At 37.4% G+C, this 19,217-nt stretch overlaps 2 protein-coding genes across 2 annotated transcripts in view; one reads left to right on the top strand and one right to left on the bottom strand.

Moving 5' to 3' along the window:
- LOC148127225 (uncharacterized) overlaps nt 1-19,217 on the top strand; it is a 230,714-nt gene that overhangs the window by 17,017 nt on the left and 194,480 nt on the right. The window lies entirely within an intron of this gene.
- The window catches only part of LOC113444089 (uncharacterized), a 54,328-nt gene continuing 38,674 nt past the window's right edge, over nt 3,564-19,217 (bottom strand). Inside the window, exons 25-34 of the mRNA XM_087923199.1 lie at nt 16,775-16,976; nt 16,336-16,500; nt 14,643-14,843; nt 13,625-14,168; nt 12,982-13,110; nt 11,819-11,926; nt 8,788-9,024; nt 6,384-6,918; nt 4,624-4,741; nt 3,564-4,213 (exon numbers count right to left, since the gene is read on the bottom strand). Coding sequence (XP_087779325.1) covers nt 4,169-4,213; nt 4,624-4,741; nt 6,384-6,918; nt 8,788-9,024; nt 11,819-11,926; nt 12,982-13,110; nt 13,625-14,168; nt 14,643-14,843; nt 16,336-16,500; nt 16,775-16,976 — 2,284 coding nt within the window. The 3' untranslated portion in view covers nt 3,564-4,168. The remainder of the gene's footprint in view (nt 4,214-4,623; nt 4,742-6,383; nt 6,919-8,787; nt 9,025-11,818; nt 11,927-12,981; nt 13,111-13,624; nt 14,169-14,642; nt 14,844-16,335; nt 16,501-16,774; nt 16,977-19,217) is intronic.

Here is a 19,217-nt window from a genome sequence, read left to right as displayed (position 1 = left end):
CTTGATTCTATCCTTCTGTTAAAGCAGCGTAGAACTGTGTTGACTTTTTTTGGCAGCTGCAGCACACTGCTGGTTCCTATTTCAGTGATTAGGACTCCAAAATCTGTCTCACGGTTACTACTATTGAGCCAGGTGCCACCTACATTATATCTGTGCATTTGGTTGTTGATTTTTTTTTGCCTAAATGTAGAACCTTACTTTTTTCACTGTTGAATTGGAACATCATGGAAAAAGAGAAGTTAAGCAGGTCTTCTCTTGAAATGAGATATTAGATATAAAACCCTAAGATGCAAGCTAGGAGAAAGAAGGCAAATGAAAAAAAAAATCAACTTTCTGATGTGACAAGTACTGCTGCATTGAGACAGAATAACAGAAAAAATGGATAGTGTTCCCAGAATTAACTTGTCTGACTTCAAAAGGGCTCCGACACTCTACATAAAAATAAATGGATTGCCCAACCTACCATTAATGTCTTCATCACCAAAAGGTAGGGTGGGAATCACACTTTACAGCACAACCCTACCCTTTTCCGCTCAGAGTTTATTGAATATATCTCTGTGTGCATGCCACTGTAAAGGATTAGTAGATTGCCATCGTACTTCCTTCTTTCCCTGTAGCTGATTAACCAGGGATAGAGAGATAAACTCCATTCTTCAGAACAAGAGTGGTTGTCACTTCTGGCTTGTAATGGATTTTAAATTCAGCTTCCAAAAACATGGAAATAATGACTGGTTCAACTTAAAGGAAAGTACCAAGAGCTATAGGTAAGCCTCCACTTTTGGTTAAGGAACCATATCCAAGAAGGGACAGTAAAAAGGGTGCTGCAGACCTATGACTTCATAAAGTTAATGTATTATATAAATCATGGAGCCAATTCAAAAGCATGCATGTTTGGGATGGCAGCCACATTAATGGAAGATAAAGAGTTTGTCTCCAACTTAGCTCCTCCACATTCCTCAAATTGTCTCACATTCAAATGTTCAGAAATACACTGATTCCTGGTCTTGTTACTGTCACAGAACAGATCACAGGGATCTCCAAACTTGGCAACTTTAAGACTTGTGGACTTCAACTCCCAGAACTCCTCAGCTAGACTGTTCACAAGTCTGAAAATTGCCAAGTTTGGAGACCTCCGGAATAGAACTTGACAAGTGAATCAATTTACTCTTCTACTAGCTCAAAGGCTTTCGGGTTGGACTTTCACGTGGCCATCTGGCTGTACCCTTCAAAATGGATATATTGTAAAAGTAGAAAATGTTGAATTCTAAGAAGCATTTTTATTTTAATACTGAGGCATTATCACAGCCATATACTTATTTTCTAAGGCAAGTTACTTTTTTAAAGCCTTCTTCCTTTATGGGAAAAAAATGTTTTTGTAGTTACACACACATTATTTTCAACTTCCCTTAGTGATTCCCAGTCTAATCCCAGGATAACATTAAAAGCAGTATCAGATGCTTGTAAACAAAGTAAGAAAGAATCCTTGTGTGTTGTTAATAGATTTTTTGAGAGTTTCATAACAGGCCAGAGTCCAAAGTCAATGGATTTTGGATCTGATAGCAGTTCAGTTGCAATATGCACTTTGTATACCCCAGGCATGACTCTCTTTCATTTATTAATAAGAATTCTGAATAAAATGTTGGTAAAGCATTTAACCAACATTGAAAGCACAGTTGAAAGCACCGTGTTTATCATCTGGCAGGAGAGGCAGGGGAAAGGGCTGAGGGAAGAGGAAAAATATCTATAGCTCAGTAAAAATGCACATAGATTTCATGTACAAAAACCTCAATTTAAACACCTCTAATTAAATCAACTCGTCTAATAGAAAATAGGATTGAGAAAAATACATGCCCCAAAGTCCTGAAGTTGTGAGCTAGATATTCAAGGAGATATCCCTTCCCTTTAGGATAGGGAACCCATGCTAAGTAGCTAAGATGGCAAAGTAACTCATACTAAGGCCTACAGTCAACTGTTTTTTTCTTTTAATGTGACTTACTGGTTTAAACCCTTTTTAAAACAGAGAAAGCATGTGGTAGTCCTTCAAATATCTGAGAATAGCCCTCTCTTCTCAAGATTAAATATGCTACACCCAACTGGCATTTCTGCTAGGGGTGTGGGTGGATAGGACTAAGGATTAGGGATGAAAACTAATCCTTTCTGTTTAATGTGCTTTGCTTGAACTAACATTTGCATTTGTATCCTGGTGCAGCACTAGGGAGCAAGGTGGGTGGACTATTTTGAAGCATTAAAACAGCACTTCCTTGATAGTAAAACAGACGAGCTTAAATATTTGAATTCTTTTACACGGATGAACTTTATCTCAGTGTAAAACAGTAACAATTCTAACCTATTCATTTATGGTCAAGATGGGGAGCTACTTAGCAAGACAATCAATACACGGACATCAGCATGCGAAATGTACTAAAGCTGTAATATCAACATAGTGCAGCTCCCAAGCTAGCTCCCATTATTGGAAAAGACTGATACTCTTAATACCAGCAACAAACAAAACATGTTGAGGAGAAATTATCTGAAATAATATAGGTTCTCCTGCTTGAGTAAGGGGTTGGACTAGAAGATCCAAGGTCCCTTCCAGCTCATTCATTCATTCTATATTAAAGGATCTCTTTCATCACACTGATCATGAAATGATTTCTAATAGTTGTTGCCTATTTCTATAGGTACTTTAGAATCATCATGTTTGTTGATATAAATGATCCTAACATATTCTTCTGGCATAGCTACTGTTTCCCAATGTAAGCAAGTTTGATGGTCCCATGCTAACAACTGTAAGTCAATAAGGGTGGAAGCAAACTCTGGAACTGCTCTCATACTTAGAAAGTATCTTGTACCCAAAAGAAATGGCAGGCCAGATATAGTTTTATGCCTTTTACCAATTAAAAAAACTGGAAGGTGAAAGCTCTTCAAAGATATTGTTGTGTACTTTCACAGGCAAGGCTGATTTCACAGGACAGCATATGCTACTTCGTTATGATCAACACAGTGTGAAAATCTTACTTCTAGTAGTGCCCCCAAGAAGTAACTTGAAACTACACAATATTGTCTTCCATATGGGCATTTGTATATTTCTTCCTCCTACTCTGGCAATGCTTTATAATCTTCTACCAATGGTGTAGTTTGATGCTGTTATGGACTGATAATAATATTGGTGAGAAAAATCCCCTATTCTTAATTCTCCAAATCCCCTATTTTTCTGCAATGAAGCTATATCTACTTACATTATAAGCTTGTTGGGAAAGAGAGCTGTGCTGTGCTGTGCTGTGCTGTGCTGGCGACCCAAAATTGATCTAAACAGTGTTGGTTATTTTAAAGAGCAATACTGCATTAGTGGAAAAACTGGAAAACCCACCAAAAGTTTCAGGACCTTGTTGGGACAGCGCTGAAGGCTCTAAGAAGCGAGAAAAGAGAAAGGAGTGGAATTTTTCAAAGGATTTGCCACTTAAGCCACAGTAAGTCATTAATGGCGAATGGAAAGTAGAGACCAGTGTAAATATAAATCTTTCCAAGAAATACACCTGCAAAAATGAAATGAAATGCTATTTGATATTTTAATGAAAGGGAAAAACCATGAAGAGATGTTTTGCATTGCGTCTTGCATCTAAGCTCATGAATTCATAAAAGCCAGTGAAAGAGGGATTAGTAAAGTTTAGTAGTCTCAGATACAAATCATATTATTCAAAGGGCTGGATTCTTGTAGGATCTTAAAGTCATTTGAGCCAAAAAAATTATTGCGCATTTGGTTTTTCATACAATCATATATTATCCTTCATTTGCAAAGCTGATATGCGATTCTAGGCATAGTACTATAACAACTTGTCAACTGCTGCTAGTTGAGTACTGGATCCAGATATGCCGTTTGGCCTCTAGAAGTGATTGGAGTTCATTTCATTGGGTCTCCACACCACTGTAAAATCAGAATCTAACTCATGCTATCAGCGGAATCTCCCCCTGTTTGCTACTTTCAGCTGGCTTTTAAAATGCTATTTAAATAGCTTTTAAAATGCTATTTAAAATGAACACTAAAAGATTGAGTTTTAATATAATAAATACGACACTGAGAAATTCCTATTCTGTAATTCTGCATAATCATTCCTGTTTTCCAGCTGGAGAAGACAGCATGAGGTTTAGACCTAACAGTTTGTTTTTCTTACAAATCTGTGCTTGTCCTTGTCTTCAGAGGAGTTGACATTTCCTGTTTAAAAAAAAAAATCAAGATTCAACATTTTCTATTACATTCTTTGCATGTTTAGATTCTTTTTCATTATCCGAGATCCTGCAGCCAGGGTATGCTCATTTGAGTTCTCTAATCAATGTCTATAGAGAAATTCTTTGCTTTGCAAAATAAGATGCAGTTAATTTAAGTGGCAAACTATCCTTTAATCAGTCTCCAAATCAATTTCTCTAAGCAAAGAGAGGTTGCCATTCTAAAACTTTTCAACTCAAAACAACCGCACACGGTTTAAATATCCTTTAATACTTAAATATATTTAAATTATATTTAAATATAAAGGGGCTATAATTCATTCAAGATTATAGAGAAAGCTACCAAGTGTACGTGCTTGGAACTGAAATACAACTTTGAAATGTTACAGAAGCTGTTACCTGGCCTGGGTCATAAGCTGCATTGATGCATGTTTCATCTTCAACAAAGCTGTCTCTTTCTGGTTGGTTATCCTTCTGATAGATGGCCAATGTTTTATCGGACCCTGTACTTGATGCCCTTTGAGAAAGAGAGACAGAATTCTAACAATTTAAGTGCCAGAATTTTTTTCAGAGTTGTGATTTTACATTCATATCAGTTCTATTATCACATTCCCCTTCCAATATCATGTTGGCACTATCATAAAGGCCATAGTTGCTGTTTATTTCAAGACAACTTCATAGTCCTACGCATAGGTCAATACTCCATGAACTATAATGTCTCCAATAACAAAAATAAACAAAGATCAAGAACAGCAAACACACAATTGAGGCACACCAACATAGGCAACACCTCCTGTATAAACAGAAGCATACAATCAAGATCACATGAAATACTAGTACCACTTTATAAAACCCTAGTAAGACCACACCTGGAAAACTGCAACCAATTTTGGTCACCATACCACAGAACAAAAAAGATGTTAAGACTTTGGAGAAAGTTCAGAGAAGAGCAACTAAGATGATCAAAGGCCTGGAGACTAAAACATATGAAGAACTGTTGCAGGATTTGGGTTTGGCTAGTCTAAAGAAAAGAAGAATTAGGGGTGACATGATAGCACTAGTCCAGTATTTGAGGAGCTGCCACAAAGAAGAGGGGGTCAAATTATTCTCCAAAGCACCAGAGGGCAGGACAAGAAACAATAGTTGGAAACTAGAGAAGCAACCTGGAGGAGGAGAAACTTCTTAACAGTGAGAAGACAATTAACCAGTGGAACAGCTTGCCTCCAGAAATCATGGGTGCTCCATCACTGGATGTTTTAAAGAAGAGTCTAGACAGACACTTATGGTGGTACTTAATGGTATAGGTTCTCCTGCTTGAGCAGGGGCTGGACTAGAAGACCTCCAAGGTCCCTTCCAGCTTATTTTATTCTATTTCTAGGACAAACACAGCTAACATCTTGGACCCGAGTGAACAGACAGGACTTCAAAGTCTTCAAAGTCTAACAAGGTTGGAGCCTGTTGAATCTTAGGGAGAAGATAATTCCATAGATAGGTACCATGAGAGAGAAACCTTGCCTCCTAGTCCCCTCAGATACATAGATCACATTCAACATGAAACTAAATGTTCGTTGTCATAGGTCAACAGTCACCTGAAAATAGAATTCAGCAAGTATACTGACTGGATAGGACTGGGTTTTGAATTAGATAGCATTCAAGAGTTTTAACAGACAATCTCATGCCTTCATAATATTTGTATAACCTTTCACCTATTGGGTGGTCTACTTCCAAGTTTATAGCTTCATACTTTCTAGCAGCAAATGCAGTCCTAACTAGATGAATACCTACTTAAGTAGGACTAAAAATGCAATTGGTAGCACATGTGAAGAATCTTATCAGGCAGAATTCACTTGACTAATAGAGCAAGGTACTACAATTTATTTTAAATGCCACTCATCCCAAACTCCTTGTGGAAAAAGTGCTTATAAATACAGTAAGTATGTACATAATAAAAAAAAAATAGAGTGAGAAAGTTACAGTTAGTAGAATTACACTCTAATGTCAAACATCAATTCTTAATTCCAAAATGTTAGTCCTTCAAGGGGGAAATACAGAAAAGCAGACACTAATTTTATTATTGGCCAGGTAGCAGAGAAATTTATTGCATTCGCTTATTTTCATCACTGAATATGGGTCAATTTGAAAGAAGGAAAGAAACTTACCTTAGACGTGATCTTTGCCTCCTAAAGTAGATAAAGATCCCTGCAGCTGACATAATAAATAGTAAGACAGTAATGACACTCAAAACAATGGAGCCAGCCGTAGACTTTGGTTCCTCTTTTTCACAGTAGTCACCACTGTATCCCAGCATGCAATTGCACTTTATTCTATGGTTTTCCACAGTACAGTCTCCTCTCATGTTACAGGTCTCGCTGTTACAAGCATGTGACCCTAAGTCACTTTTTTTGACCCCCTGCACTAGAGAGGGCTTTTGCCATTTCTCCGGTGCAGGTCGTGTAGGTTTCTGTCCTCTTCTTGAAGGAAGGATCTGCGTAGTGGTAGAAGTTCTACTTTTATAGACGGTAACGGTAGTGCTCTTGTATTTTGTCTGTGGTTGCACATGCATCTTTTTAGTGACAGGTTTCTTTGTGGTGATTTTGATGGGTGCCAGAGTTTTCTTTTCATGAAATGGTTTTGTTTGCAGCAGTGTTGTCCGAGATGGAGTTATTGCCTGGGGTTTATTGACAATGTAGTGACCTGTAAGTAGAGAACATCATTTACATACATCATTTCTGAATGTAGCAGAATCAAGGTTGAATGTTTTGTAGCTGGCTAGAGGTTCTTAACAGAAAGAGTAACTGCCAGCAAGCCAGATCCCCCCCTCCCTAAAAAACACCCCATAATGTCTACTCAAAGGTTAGGTGTAGGGCATTGGGACCAATCCAGGTTAGTGGAAGGACTGTCTTGCCTTTCATGGTTTTTGCTTAGATGGCACATACCAGCTAAGGAGGCATGTTCAGGGTTCTTTCAATTAAACACCGCCACCTACTGGGACCCAGGGAATGTGACTTCATGTCATTGTGCCTGCCCGCTGGAACCTGTGGGCTCCTACCCTATTTGGTGTTCTGTAAGGCGCTGAAGACCCGGTTCTTCTCCCAGGGATTTGGTTAAGGTAGATGGAACCCCTTGTTGGATGTGTCTTTATCTATAATTTTTGTACTGAGCAACTGAATCCCATCTTGTTTTGTTTTGTATTGTTTTGTATTATTTTTAGATTGTGATCTGCCTAAAATTAGTTTGGGGGGTCAGGGGGCACTTAAATTGAAATAAATAAAAGTTAGCCTGGCAGACTGAGCCCCGGTTCAGATGTGATAGCCTTTCACTGCAGATTATTTTCCCTTATTCCCTTTATTGCCCCTTCTATAGAGACTCATAGAGCCATAACATGTTACCTGACTAAATATCCCAGAAACTCTGATCAGTTTTATATAAAACTGTTATTGTTGGATCAATATGATTGGATTTCACTGAACGTAGCTACATTTTGTTACACTATAAAATTAATCAGACTTTGATCACCCATTGATTTCACCATCAATGGTGATATATTTCTATGCCTTGCTCTGTTTGTTTCTGTTGTTTTATTTTAATGTTTAGTTTTTGTCTAGGACAGTAAAAAAATTGATCTGATCTTGATTTGATCCCTTTATTCATATTATATTTGCATCACTCTTCTGCCTTCTGAAATATTTGCAGAGAACTGCATTTTTAAATATGATGCTGAATGTTGGGAGATGTTAATCCTTTGTTTATATGGCTACAAGTTCCAGGAAGAGGAATAAAAATGAACAAACGATTTCAACATGTCACAGTACCTTAGACTTGACCAACATGTTATTTCAGCCATTTGATACCAAAACAAAATAAAGCAACTCGAACTGGGAAATTTGATGGGAGATTTAAAAATCTGATGCGTTAATCCCCCTATTAATTTCTGAGTAACCATAGCTACGTAGAAATTACAGCCATTTGTTGTTTCCCCAAGTTAGACATAGGAGGTGTGGATCTTACTTTGAAATGGGCGCTGACTGAATTAAAGCAGACTATTTTATGAAATGGCCATTTATTTCCAAACCACATCTTGTAGTAAATGCACCCTTCTATCGTGAATATCATTCTCTTGCTTTTACTTTTGAAATATTGTTTCATTATATTGTTATAAAAGGCAGGTGCTACATTATAGAACTATTGTATAAATTATTAACTCTGATGGTGTTAATAAGTTTAAGTTAAAATAACATTTTTTTAAAGAAAAGAAAAGAAAAAAGGTCTTGCGAACTATGATTTCAAAAATATTAATGTGGATAAGCATAAAGCTGCTTAAATTATACATCTAGAGCTGAGGATAGCATTTCTTTGTATTAGGAAAGCACCTTATTTTAGTACATACAAGCAGCATATCCAACATTCAGAAGTTTATAAAAAGCATTTGTGTTAAATAAACAATTGGCTTTAACTTTTAACAAAAATACATTTTAACAACAGCTATACATCCTTCAGGTACTAATGAGCTGCTTCCCAAGCCTTCATCTCTCTGACTGGTTAAATACAGGTTTACATACTTACAATTCAACTCATCAGATCCATCATGACAATCAAGATTCCCATCACAGACTTGTTCTTTTACAATACATTTGCTGTTATCTGAGCAGGCTTGAAAAGGCTCTGAGCATTTCAGGGCTTTGATGCACACAGTATCGTGTTCTAAAATGTACCCGGCGGTGCACCAGCAGCTTCGTCCTTGTGGATTTGGTAAACAGATCTGACTGCATCCCCCATGCTTTTCCGAACAACCATTTCTACCTAGAAACCACAAGATAAAAAAAGAATTGCTTCAGTTCTATTTCCCATGCATAATATGGTACAGTAAGGAAGCATCTACTTGGCAACCTGGCTGGCGTGTTGTTGACTTGGAAAGATATTTCTGACACCATTTCACCCAAAGGTCTTGTGAACTATGGTTTCAAAAATATTAATGTGGGGAATTTCCGGTTTGTCGGCTTCAGTGACAGCAGGGATTCGCTTTTCTCTGCGATCCCTGCTGTGCTAGCCGCCTTGGTGCCTCCGATCCTGGCGGATTTGGAGGCTAAGGCTGCCCTGTTGGGGCAGCTGAAGAAAGGGGGGATCCGGACAGGGGTTGAGGGGTATTGCAAACCCCCTCCCCAGCTGGCAATAACCCCCTTCTCTCAAGACGGTGGAGCGGCGGTCTTAATGGTACCATAAAGAAGCCGGCAACTGGATAAAGAATGTGCAGGAGGAAGAAGAAGGAGTTTTAAAACGAAAGTTTTTTCTTGGTCGAACTGGGACCTTAAGGACATATTCAACACCTGGGAAAGTATTGTCTTTTTTCTGGACGCTACAATGTTCCCGATTGATGTTTTCAGCGGTGAAGAAAAGTGATGAAAAGGGAAAGTTACTCTCCCTCCCTTATGGAATTAACAAATGGACAAGGGAAACCTGCCTTTTAATAGAAGGTAAAACCTAAACTCCTTTGTTATAAGTGGGAAGGGAGAGGCTTGGAAAAAAAAAATTTACTCTAAGACTTTGCTGGAGGAGATGCCTTGAAGATAAAGAGAATAGAAATTAATTCTAAAAAAGATTTAAAGCACAGACTGGACGTTTTCTCTTTCCCTAATTTGACTTCACCCCTAGAAGAGAAATTGTAAAAAGAAGAAGTTTGTACTCTGCCTGGACTGTTTGATGATTGCGGGATTTTTGGACTTTTGGGAACTGTTTTAAGTTTGGAAATAACTGATTGGCTTAATAATAAGAGGATACAGAAAAAGAAGAAGAAACAGTTAAAAATGGCTCTATCTCTTGATGAACTAAAAAAACAATATTTAAAAATAAGGAAAGAAGGCAAAGATGTTATGGGAGAAGCCCTTTGTTTCCTAGATATGGCGCTTGTCATGTGTCAGCAAATTAAACAACAGCTGGAAGAAGCCGAGGAAGAAGAAGCCATTTTTAATGAACTAAATGGTGTGACTAAGAAAGAAAGGAGAAAGAGAGGAGCGAAAAGGAAGGACTTAAGAAATAAAAAAATATTTATGAAAGAGAAAAAGAAGATGCAAAAACAACAGAATGCTAGAAAGCAAAAGGAAAGAGGAATGCAACAGAAAGGGGAAACCAAGAAGGCAGAGGTTTGGAGAGGAGGGGGTAAAAAGTTTAGGCAGGCTAAGAAGGAAAGGGAAAAGGGGGGAAAAAGTTACAAAGGTATAAAACAAGATGGAGAAAAGAAAAAAATTTTTTGGAATAATGGGTAATGTATTGGTTTTATTTTCTCAAAAAAAAAAGGGGGGGATTCTGCAAAGTACACATGAGTATTGTAATAGTGGTATTTGTATTATAAGTAGATAATCAGAACTTTTTAAGATCTAATAAAAGACTAAAATATTAAGGTATAACTTTAAAATGTTTAATAATGAATGATTTTAAGTTTTAATAAAATACTAAAGGGAATGTTTAAAATATTAGTTTAAATATAGAGTTTAATGGATTAATGTGTTGACTGTTATGGATTTATTATTGTAGTATTGGTTTCTGAAATAGTAGAATGTACTAAGCAGAATCTGATTGGGATTTAGGTGTCATTTTAAATTTTAACTTAGGGGAATGATAGAAAAGCATCATACTCTGATTAGTGATTCCAGGGGAAATTATTCTTTTTTATATTGGAAATGAGATAGATGTAAATGGAGAAATGGACAAAAGATATAAAAATATTTTTCTTTAAAGCAAGATTAAATATATAAAACAGAATTAAGACGAGGCAAAAGTGGAGAGGAGTTATATAATAGATATAGAATGGTAAACAAGATAGGTAATGGTATATAAGAAGAGCATGAATTCAATTGAAGTCCATACAAAAAGAGGTAATCTGGGGCCAAGTTACTTTCTAAAAGAAAGTTTTATGTTTTTATGTTTATGTCTTATGTGTGTGTGTCCAATTAAGAATCAAATAATAAAATCTCGGAGGAAGACTAGATGAGAACAATTATAAACAAGCCAGAGGAAAATATAAATGTGATGATTGAATAGCAGATAAATTTGAAAGGAAATATGATTGAATAACGATTAAAGAGAAACAATGTGGAATTTGGTAAAGGGAATTTACGTGTTTATATGGAAATGGGATAAATTATAAGTATGTGATATAAAGCAATGTGTTACCTGCCTTGTAAAGATTTACAATGGAAAGAGGTTTTATGTTTTTAATGTTTAATGATGTTTTGTTTTGTTTGTTTGTTTGTAAAATCAATAAAACTTGTTTTAAAAAAAATATTAATGTGGATAAGCATAAATGGGGATGCTGCAATGATCGTAATTGTGCTATAGAACAAATCCATATATGGCAGGTACTATTTTTCCAGATACTATTTTTGGGGAAGGGTCTCACTTAGCCTATGCCTTAAGGGAGAGAGAGGTTTTCAGTCAAAACAATGGCGGTCACATCTCTGTTCAGGATTGGTGCTTAGAGAACAACCCACTTTTTATATGCTTAAAACTTGTGCTTTACCAAAAGGGTACCAAAGAATGTTATTGTTCAATGTAGTCCAGGCATCCCCCTATGACTTCTTAAAGTTATAATGAACTTTACCTTGCTGGTGTAGTTTGCTGTAGATCTTTATATCCACAAGTTTCTGATTTGTTTGAAACCACCAGTTTTCTTCCGCTTCCAGCTGACTATGCCACACCTTCATTGCATCTGTGTGGAATATAGTTAATCAGATCGAAGAAAATATTTTACTGCTACACAGAGTATCACTATCGATTTACAAGACACTATATAACACTAGTATTATTATCTGACTAGAATCTGTTAATTTCTGAGGCAGTTGGAATACAATACTGATAGTTCTTGACTAACAACCACAACTGAACCCAAAATTTCTGTTAATATGTGAGACAATTCTTAAGTGATTTTTGCCCCCTGACTTTTCTTGCCACAGTTGTTAAGTGAATCCTGCAGTTGTTAAGTTAGTAACACAATTACTAACTTCCTGGCTTCCCCATTGACTTTGCTTGTCAGAAGGTCATGAAACCTGATCACATAACCCAGGAACACTGCAACCATCATAAATATAAGTCAGTTGCTGAAGAGCATCTGAATTCTGATCATGTGACCATGAGGATACGGCAACAATTGTAAGCGTGAAAAATGGCAGTAAGTCAAGTTTTTCAATGTTGTTGTAATTTTGAATGGTCACTAAATGAACTGCTGGAAGGTCTACCTGTTGAGGTCTACCTGTATCACAATAATTATAGTCTAATAATTAGACTGAACACTGTATGAACACTTGCCAATAATATATTAATATAATTGGAGGCAGGTTTTCAATGGGAACTTACAAAATATTTGTTGTGCAAGTATTGACATAAAAACCTGACATCTGGTTCCCTTGTTTCTATGATATGTCATTGTTCTGAGTCAAGTAAATGATCCAAGTGACACACTGCTTAATATATTATGATTGAGCCACGGTAGTGCAGTGGTTGGAATGCAGTACTGCAGGCTGCGTGCAATTTGGCAGTTCAAATCTCACCAGGCTCAAGTTTGACTCAGCCTTCCATCCTTCCAAGGTGGATAAAATGAGGACCCAGGTTGTTGGGGGCAATAGGCTGACTCTGTAAACCGCTTAGAGAGGACTGTAAAGAACTGTAAAGCATTATATAAGTCTAAGTGCTGTTGCTATCTGTGACAGAGAGCTTTCCCTTTCCTTGGGAATTCCTATGGGGTTTGTGTAGTTCAAGCCTGCTTACAATTGTGTACTGCTGTTGTCCAGAACATCATTCCATCCCCTACTGTGAAGAGCGTAAGGCCATATATTCCTCTCCGAATGATTCTGTGCCCAGAGCCATCTAGACGAATGCTTTCCACAGAACCTTTTGCTATAGAAAACAGAAAGCAGTCAGAAAAGCAATACAATAGGAAAAAAGAATTGTGCAAGACATTTGATCAAAATAAAGTAGATATGTTGTTATCTCTGGTAATCCTTTATGGACTTTTCTTGAAACAGGACTGAAATTATGAGGTATTTATGGATTTATTTATAGATAAGAGATGGGATATGGGAAGAAGACATCATTTGTTGCATTTTAAAAGGGGATAAGTTACTTAAATTGTGATGAATGTGGGAAGTAGTTTTTTATATTTGTTTTCTTTCCTGCATTTTTATTTTTTATTTCTCTATTTTTTCCTTTCTCCCTTTCCTTTTGCACCTTTTATTATTCTTTAGGGTTTTTTGCTGTGTGTATTAGTTTTTACTATTGTAATTATAATTCTTAATAAAATTACTATGAAAAAAGAAGAACATGTACTAGTCTAAGAATATGACCAATTCTTTCATATGCTAGGAAAATAAGCTGGACCCAGGCAATTTAATCAACATGTTAAACCGCTTACCTTGATCAGCCCAATAGAGCCAAGTGCCATCCACTATTGTTAAACCAACAGGAACCAGGGATCTCTTCCAGAGTATTCTCCGCCTACTCCCATCCATAGCAGCACATTCTATTGTGGGATCAGGTATGCCATGTTCACCCCCTAAATCCACAATGCACATGGATGCAGTTGGAGGGTGCACCACCACAATGGTTGGGTTGTAAAGACCATCACTAAGTACCATATGTCTATAACTGCCTTCTGATGCTGCCACTTGGACAGATGTATATTTATTGTCAATCCAATAGATGTTGGCACTTAGCCAATCAAGTGCAAGTGATATCACAGTGCCCTCAACTGGAAGAATCCTCTTCAAAGAAGCTCTCCCAGCATCTTTAATAGCCAGGACTTTTATGAAGTTGTCATTTAAGTCTGAGAAGTACAGTGCAGCACTGCGTACAGAGTAGTCTACAGCCACCAGGTGAGTTACATTAATCAAGGGGAGAGTGCTGTGCTCAGGAAGAGCTGTCTGCCCGGCTGTGGAACGCAGTTTTTCCAGGTAGACCTAGAGTTCAACATTAGAAACAACATTATTATAGCTTCAGTCTACAAGGGGCTACCTGCATTTAGCAATCTGCTCTAAGACAACTCTGTCATAGCAGAAGCTCAGGACCGCTGAAGCCCATACAGCTTTGCCTACCTTGTGCAATGTTAAATGAAAATACTATATAACAGCTTTCATTTATCTCTGCACCCACTTTACAAGGGGTAAAGTATCACTTTCCAATAGAATTTCAGTAAGTTTTTTTAAATGTGATTAACTTGATTGAGTCACTCTTTTCGAGAAACTTGTGTGTTTGTGTGTTGCCAGGAGAGCTCTGTAAAAATTAACATGCAGCTAACAGCATTTACTTGTTAATGAGGAAAATTCAGATGGAAGCCACTTTGCTGTGCCAGCCAGTGAAACAGCTGTAAGAACATTTCGTTTGGGCAACTTGATCTGCAGCTATTCTGTTTACTATCCAATTGAAAGCAATACCTGTGTAACATCTGTCTGGGCAACCAGTAACATGAATGCTGACTCCTTTAATGGAATGCAGGTCTTTCCATCACTTGATAGCGCAAATTCAAGTGGACAATGGCAGCTTCCTCTTTTGCTGGGGCTTAAGAGGCACAAATATGAACATCCAACTTCTACACATGGATTAGGGGCTCCTGGCTGCAGAACTTCATGCATTACCTGAAAGCCAAATTTCAAGAGCGTGAGAATGTTACACTAGGAGTTTCAAGGCCTCTTTGTTATGTACTTTGCATGTTCCTCTTCAAAAATTATACACGCTACGTTTACTAGGTTCCACTATTTTCATCTATCGTCCACTTGTATCACATGGCAAAAGTCTGAGAGTTTCAAAAAACGCAGTCAATCTACTTTATGACTGTGTTTTCTTTCACTTGATGGGACTCTTAGATCTGTCTCCAGATCTATAACTGGAATGTGGCTACCTTCTTTCTCATTATTCAGTTTTCAGAGCCATACATCACCACAGGAAAGACCACTGATAAAAGATTTTTTTAAAAAGGCCAAGCAATGTCATTCAAATATACTTATTCTTCACGATTTTATATATGTTTGCCATAAGTCTTTTTTCCAACCATCTTTATGAATCCAAGAAAACAAAACAATATATCCCCTTCACTTCTTGGCCATCAAGTGTATGATCACTATAAATGCATACTGGTTGACATAACCTTTGTCTTCGTAATATCAACCAACATTTTTTTTTTACATTTACCCCTAAGAAGGTAGATTGATCAAAAGAAATAAACCAGTTCTATTAATAGAGGAGAAATCTCTGAAATAAAAAAGGTTGAATGAAATAATGTAAGATCTATGAAAGGTCCCATTCATTTTAGGGATACAGGTAGTCCTTGACTTACGACCACAATTGAGTCCAAAATTTCTGTTGCTAAGTGAGACATTTCTTAAGTGAATTTTGCCCCATTTTACAACCTTTCCTGCCACAGTTGTTGAGTGAATCAGTGTGGTTGTTAAGTTAGTAACCCAGTTGTTAAGTGAAGCTGGCTTTTCCATTGACTTTGCTTGTCAGAAGGGCGCAAAAAGTGATGCCATGACCCTGGGACACTGCAACCATCATAAGCACGAGTCAGTTGCCAAGTGTCTGAATTTTGATCGCTTGACTACGGGGATGCTGCAATGATCGTAATTGTAAAAACAACTGTCATGAGTCACTTTTTTCAGTGACACTGTAATTTTGAACAGTCACTAAACGAACTGCTGTAAGTTGAGAATTACCTGTAAAGGAAGGATCCTGTTTCAAAATGATTAAGATGTATGAAAGATGTATAGTTTTTGAAAACTGAGAAGATTGTTAATTCAGAGATTCATTTTACCAAGATAATGGCTATGAGAAATAGGAACTTAATGATGGCCAAGGCTTTAAACCAAAATTGCCCTGATAGGAGAATTGTAGGAATTTCTAATGTGACTGGATTATAAGAACATGGTTAGTAAAATTCTGATAAGTCAGTGGATCATAGGAAGATTCTCAACTAAAGAGAATTGTATAAATGATTGTATAAAGCCGGCCAAATAAACTTGCCTTAACATTTATTCATTCCAAGCTAGAGGCATCCCCTTGGTAAAGTAAAATAAAAATAGGCACTTACTCCAGCAATCAACCTTTCCATAATGTGTACTATTTGTGTTATACCTTTAGTCCATATGGTTGTCCATGACTCTTTAGGAGAACTCTTCTATTTTTGGCTGTCCTTTTGTCAATCATCTGTACTATCCTTGTTTGCATGTCAGACCAATAGATGTAGTCTTCAAAGATACTCACTGAGAAGGGACTATGAATCTCAGCCAGCTGAAAAATCTGAGAGAAAAATATTGTTGTTAAGAGATGCATCACAGCTCAGGGACTGAGATCTTATTTTCAGACAAACAAAAAGATCTGGAAACCGGACATATTCCCACATTTATTTCCACAGCTCTGGTTAGATATGGAATTCTGAAACAACATAGAATGCTACCAAGAGAAGAGCGAGATTATGACACTATCAGAAATGGCACTTTCCTTTAAAACAAACGACTCAAATAAATTCTTGCCTGTTTCCAGCTTAGTCAAGTTTATGTAAAGTAGGTAATACCTTCATATCGCTACCATCCAAAAAGGCTGAGCCAATGGAGTGAATCTTGTCATCAGACCAGAAAAGTCTCCAGCTCAAGAAGTCAATGGCTATGCTTGTGGGCCAACCAATTCCCTCATCAATTAGCACTTCTTTATTACTTCCATCCATCCCGGCTTTCTTGATTTTGGATTCAACGTCTATTTCACACCAGTACATAAATCTAGGAAAGAGAAAATAACATTATATATTTTTATAGAATGGAATTCAAATTACTACAGCTTACAGTGCTTTCTAGAAGGGCTACTGACCACCAAGTTAGATGGCCCTCATTGTATATCTTCTTTAGAGTACGAGACAAGGTGTCCCACTGATATCTCAGATGATTTCAATCTGGGGGAACATTAGTATCAGAATTCTTTTGGCTAATGTCTCTTCATTTGAACCCTACATTCTTTGGAATGTGAAGTTAGATCACCACTATCTTTCTATGCAGTCATGTATCAGATCTGCAGTTTCTGCACAATTATTGAATCATATAGCTTAGCTCCCATTAAGCATGGAGGTTGGGGGAGGGTGAACTACTGTTAAAGTTTAATACATCTGGGGTCTAATCCTAGCTCTTCAGAACATTTCATTTGCATTTAAATAGTAATAGAGCCAAACTAAATTTTTTTATTATTATTTTGGATCCATATCCTTTCAAAATTTCTGATAACCGGAGCCAAGTCTTCATTTTGAGATTCCATTCCATTCCCAAGCTATGTGCATAATATACTCTGTGTGTGTGCATGCATGCACATTTCTGCAGCTAAGACTAAGTAAGGTCACTTACAAAATTTAGGCAAAATTGAAGAGCTTCAAGTGGTGCAACATGGCATTAAGGATTCACATTTAGTCCTCTCACCAATAAAGGAGAACAGCAAGAAGGCATTTAAATAAAAAATAATGATTCATAAAAACTCCAAGAAACATATTAATTTTTAAAATTTAAAACCTGAAGCAATATCAGACCAGACTGGCAAAGCAGGAGGAATATGTGTTAAAGTGACTTGGAGGTTTAAACGGTTTACTGCAACCCTTATGTGAAAAAGGGAGGGAATTCTGCAACCCAACGCTTGTGCTAAAAATTCCCTCTTCAGATGTAGCTAATATCCAAGCCATGAACCCTCCTAAAAATGCATCTTTTCTAGCTCTTAACTGATAAACAGGAAGGTATGAGAGAAGGCACTCTATCAGGTATGCTGGCTTAGGCACAAAGTGCTTTATATGACAAGTTCCAGGAACTCTGCCTGATAACAGTGTGTGCCTTCAAAAGTGTACAGTTATGCTTGTTAATTCTATGTGGCAGCCTTCTGGAATCTGGAACAGCATCTTGCACTCTGGTGAACCTCAGTTCAGAGTTGCCTTGTATGCAGAGCTTCCCAAAAGCCTGTCTTGAGGTTACCAGCGATTAGATCACTGTGGTTAGGTTATTTCTGTCCTGCCATAGCTAGCAAATTAGGTGAAGCTGGAAAAAGGCACTCCTTCCTAGTGAAAGCTCAAGTCCTGCATCCGCTCCTTCAGGAGACTGCAGCCAGTCCCTGGCAAACAATTCCATCTTATCCAAAAAAACAATCCTTCGGGATTCAACTTCAGCTTAGTGTTTCTCATCTATAGAGGAATTATTGAGTCTGTCATCTGCACCTCTATAACTGTCTGGTTTGGTTCTGCAACCCAACAGGACAGACACAAACTTCAGAGGATAATTAGGACTGCAGAGAAAACAATTACTGCCAACCTGCCTTCCATCAAGAACCTGTATACTGCAATGAGTGAAAAAGAGGGCTGTGAAAATATTTACATACCCCTCACATCCCAGACATAAACTGTTTCAACTCCTACCCTCAAAACACTATTGAGCACTGCACACCAGAACAACTAGACACAAGAACAGTTCCCTCCCCCCAAAGCCATCACTCTACTAAACAAATAATTCCCTCAACACTGTTCAACTATTTACAAAGTCTGCACTACTATTACTATTGACCTTCTCATCACTCCTTATCACCCATCCCCTCCCACTTGTGACTGTATGACCATAACTTTGTCGCTTGTATCCTTACGATTTATATTGACTGTTTCCTAGTATGATTTGATTGCTTATTGTACCCTATGACTATCATTAAGTGTTGTACCTTATTCTTGACTCTTGACAAATGTATCTTTTATGTACGCTGAGAGTAATTGGACCAAGACAAATTGCTTGTGTGTCCAATCACACTTGACCAATAAATAATTCCATTCCATTCCATTCCATCCCATTCATCCCATCCATCCCATTCCATCCCATCCCATCCTACCCCATCATATTCAAGCATGGAGAAGGCCCACACAGCATTACTTGACTCTGATGTCAAGGGAATTTAAGCTGGGCATCGTTAGCCTAATGATGAAACCTTTACAGACACTGAATAATCCCAGG

The sequence above is a fragment of the Pseudonaja textilis genome, chromosome 2 (genome assembly GCF_049901715.1).
Source record: "Pseudonaja textilis isolate UNSWEBS1 chromosome 2, rPseTex1.2, whole genome shotgun sequence".
In the NCBI taxonomy this organism is placed as follows: domain Eukaryota; kingdom Metazoa; phylum Chordata; class Lepidosauria; order Squamata; family Elapidae; genus Pseudonaja; species Pseudonaja textilis.
The sequence above is the reverse complement of the archived record's forward strand: the minus strand, read 5'-3'. Positions and strand labels throughout refer to the sequence as shown.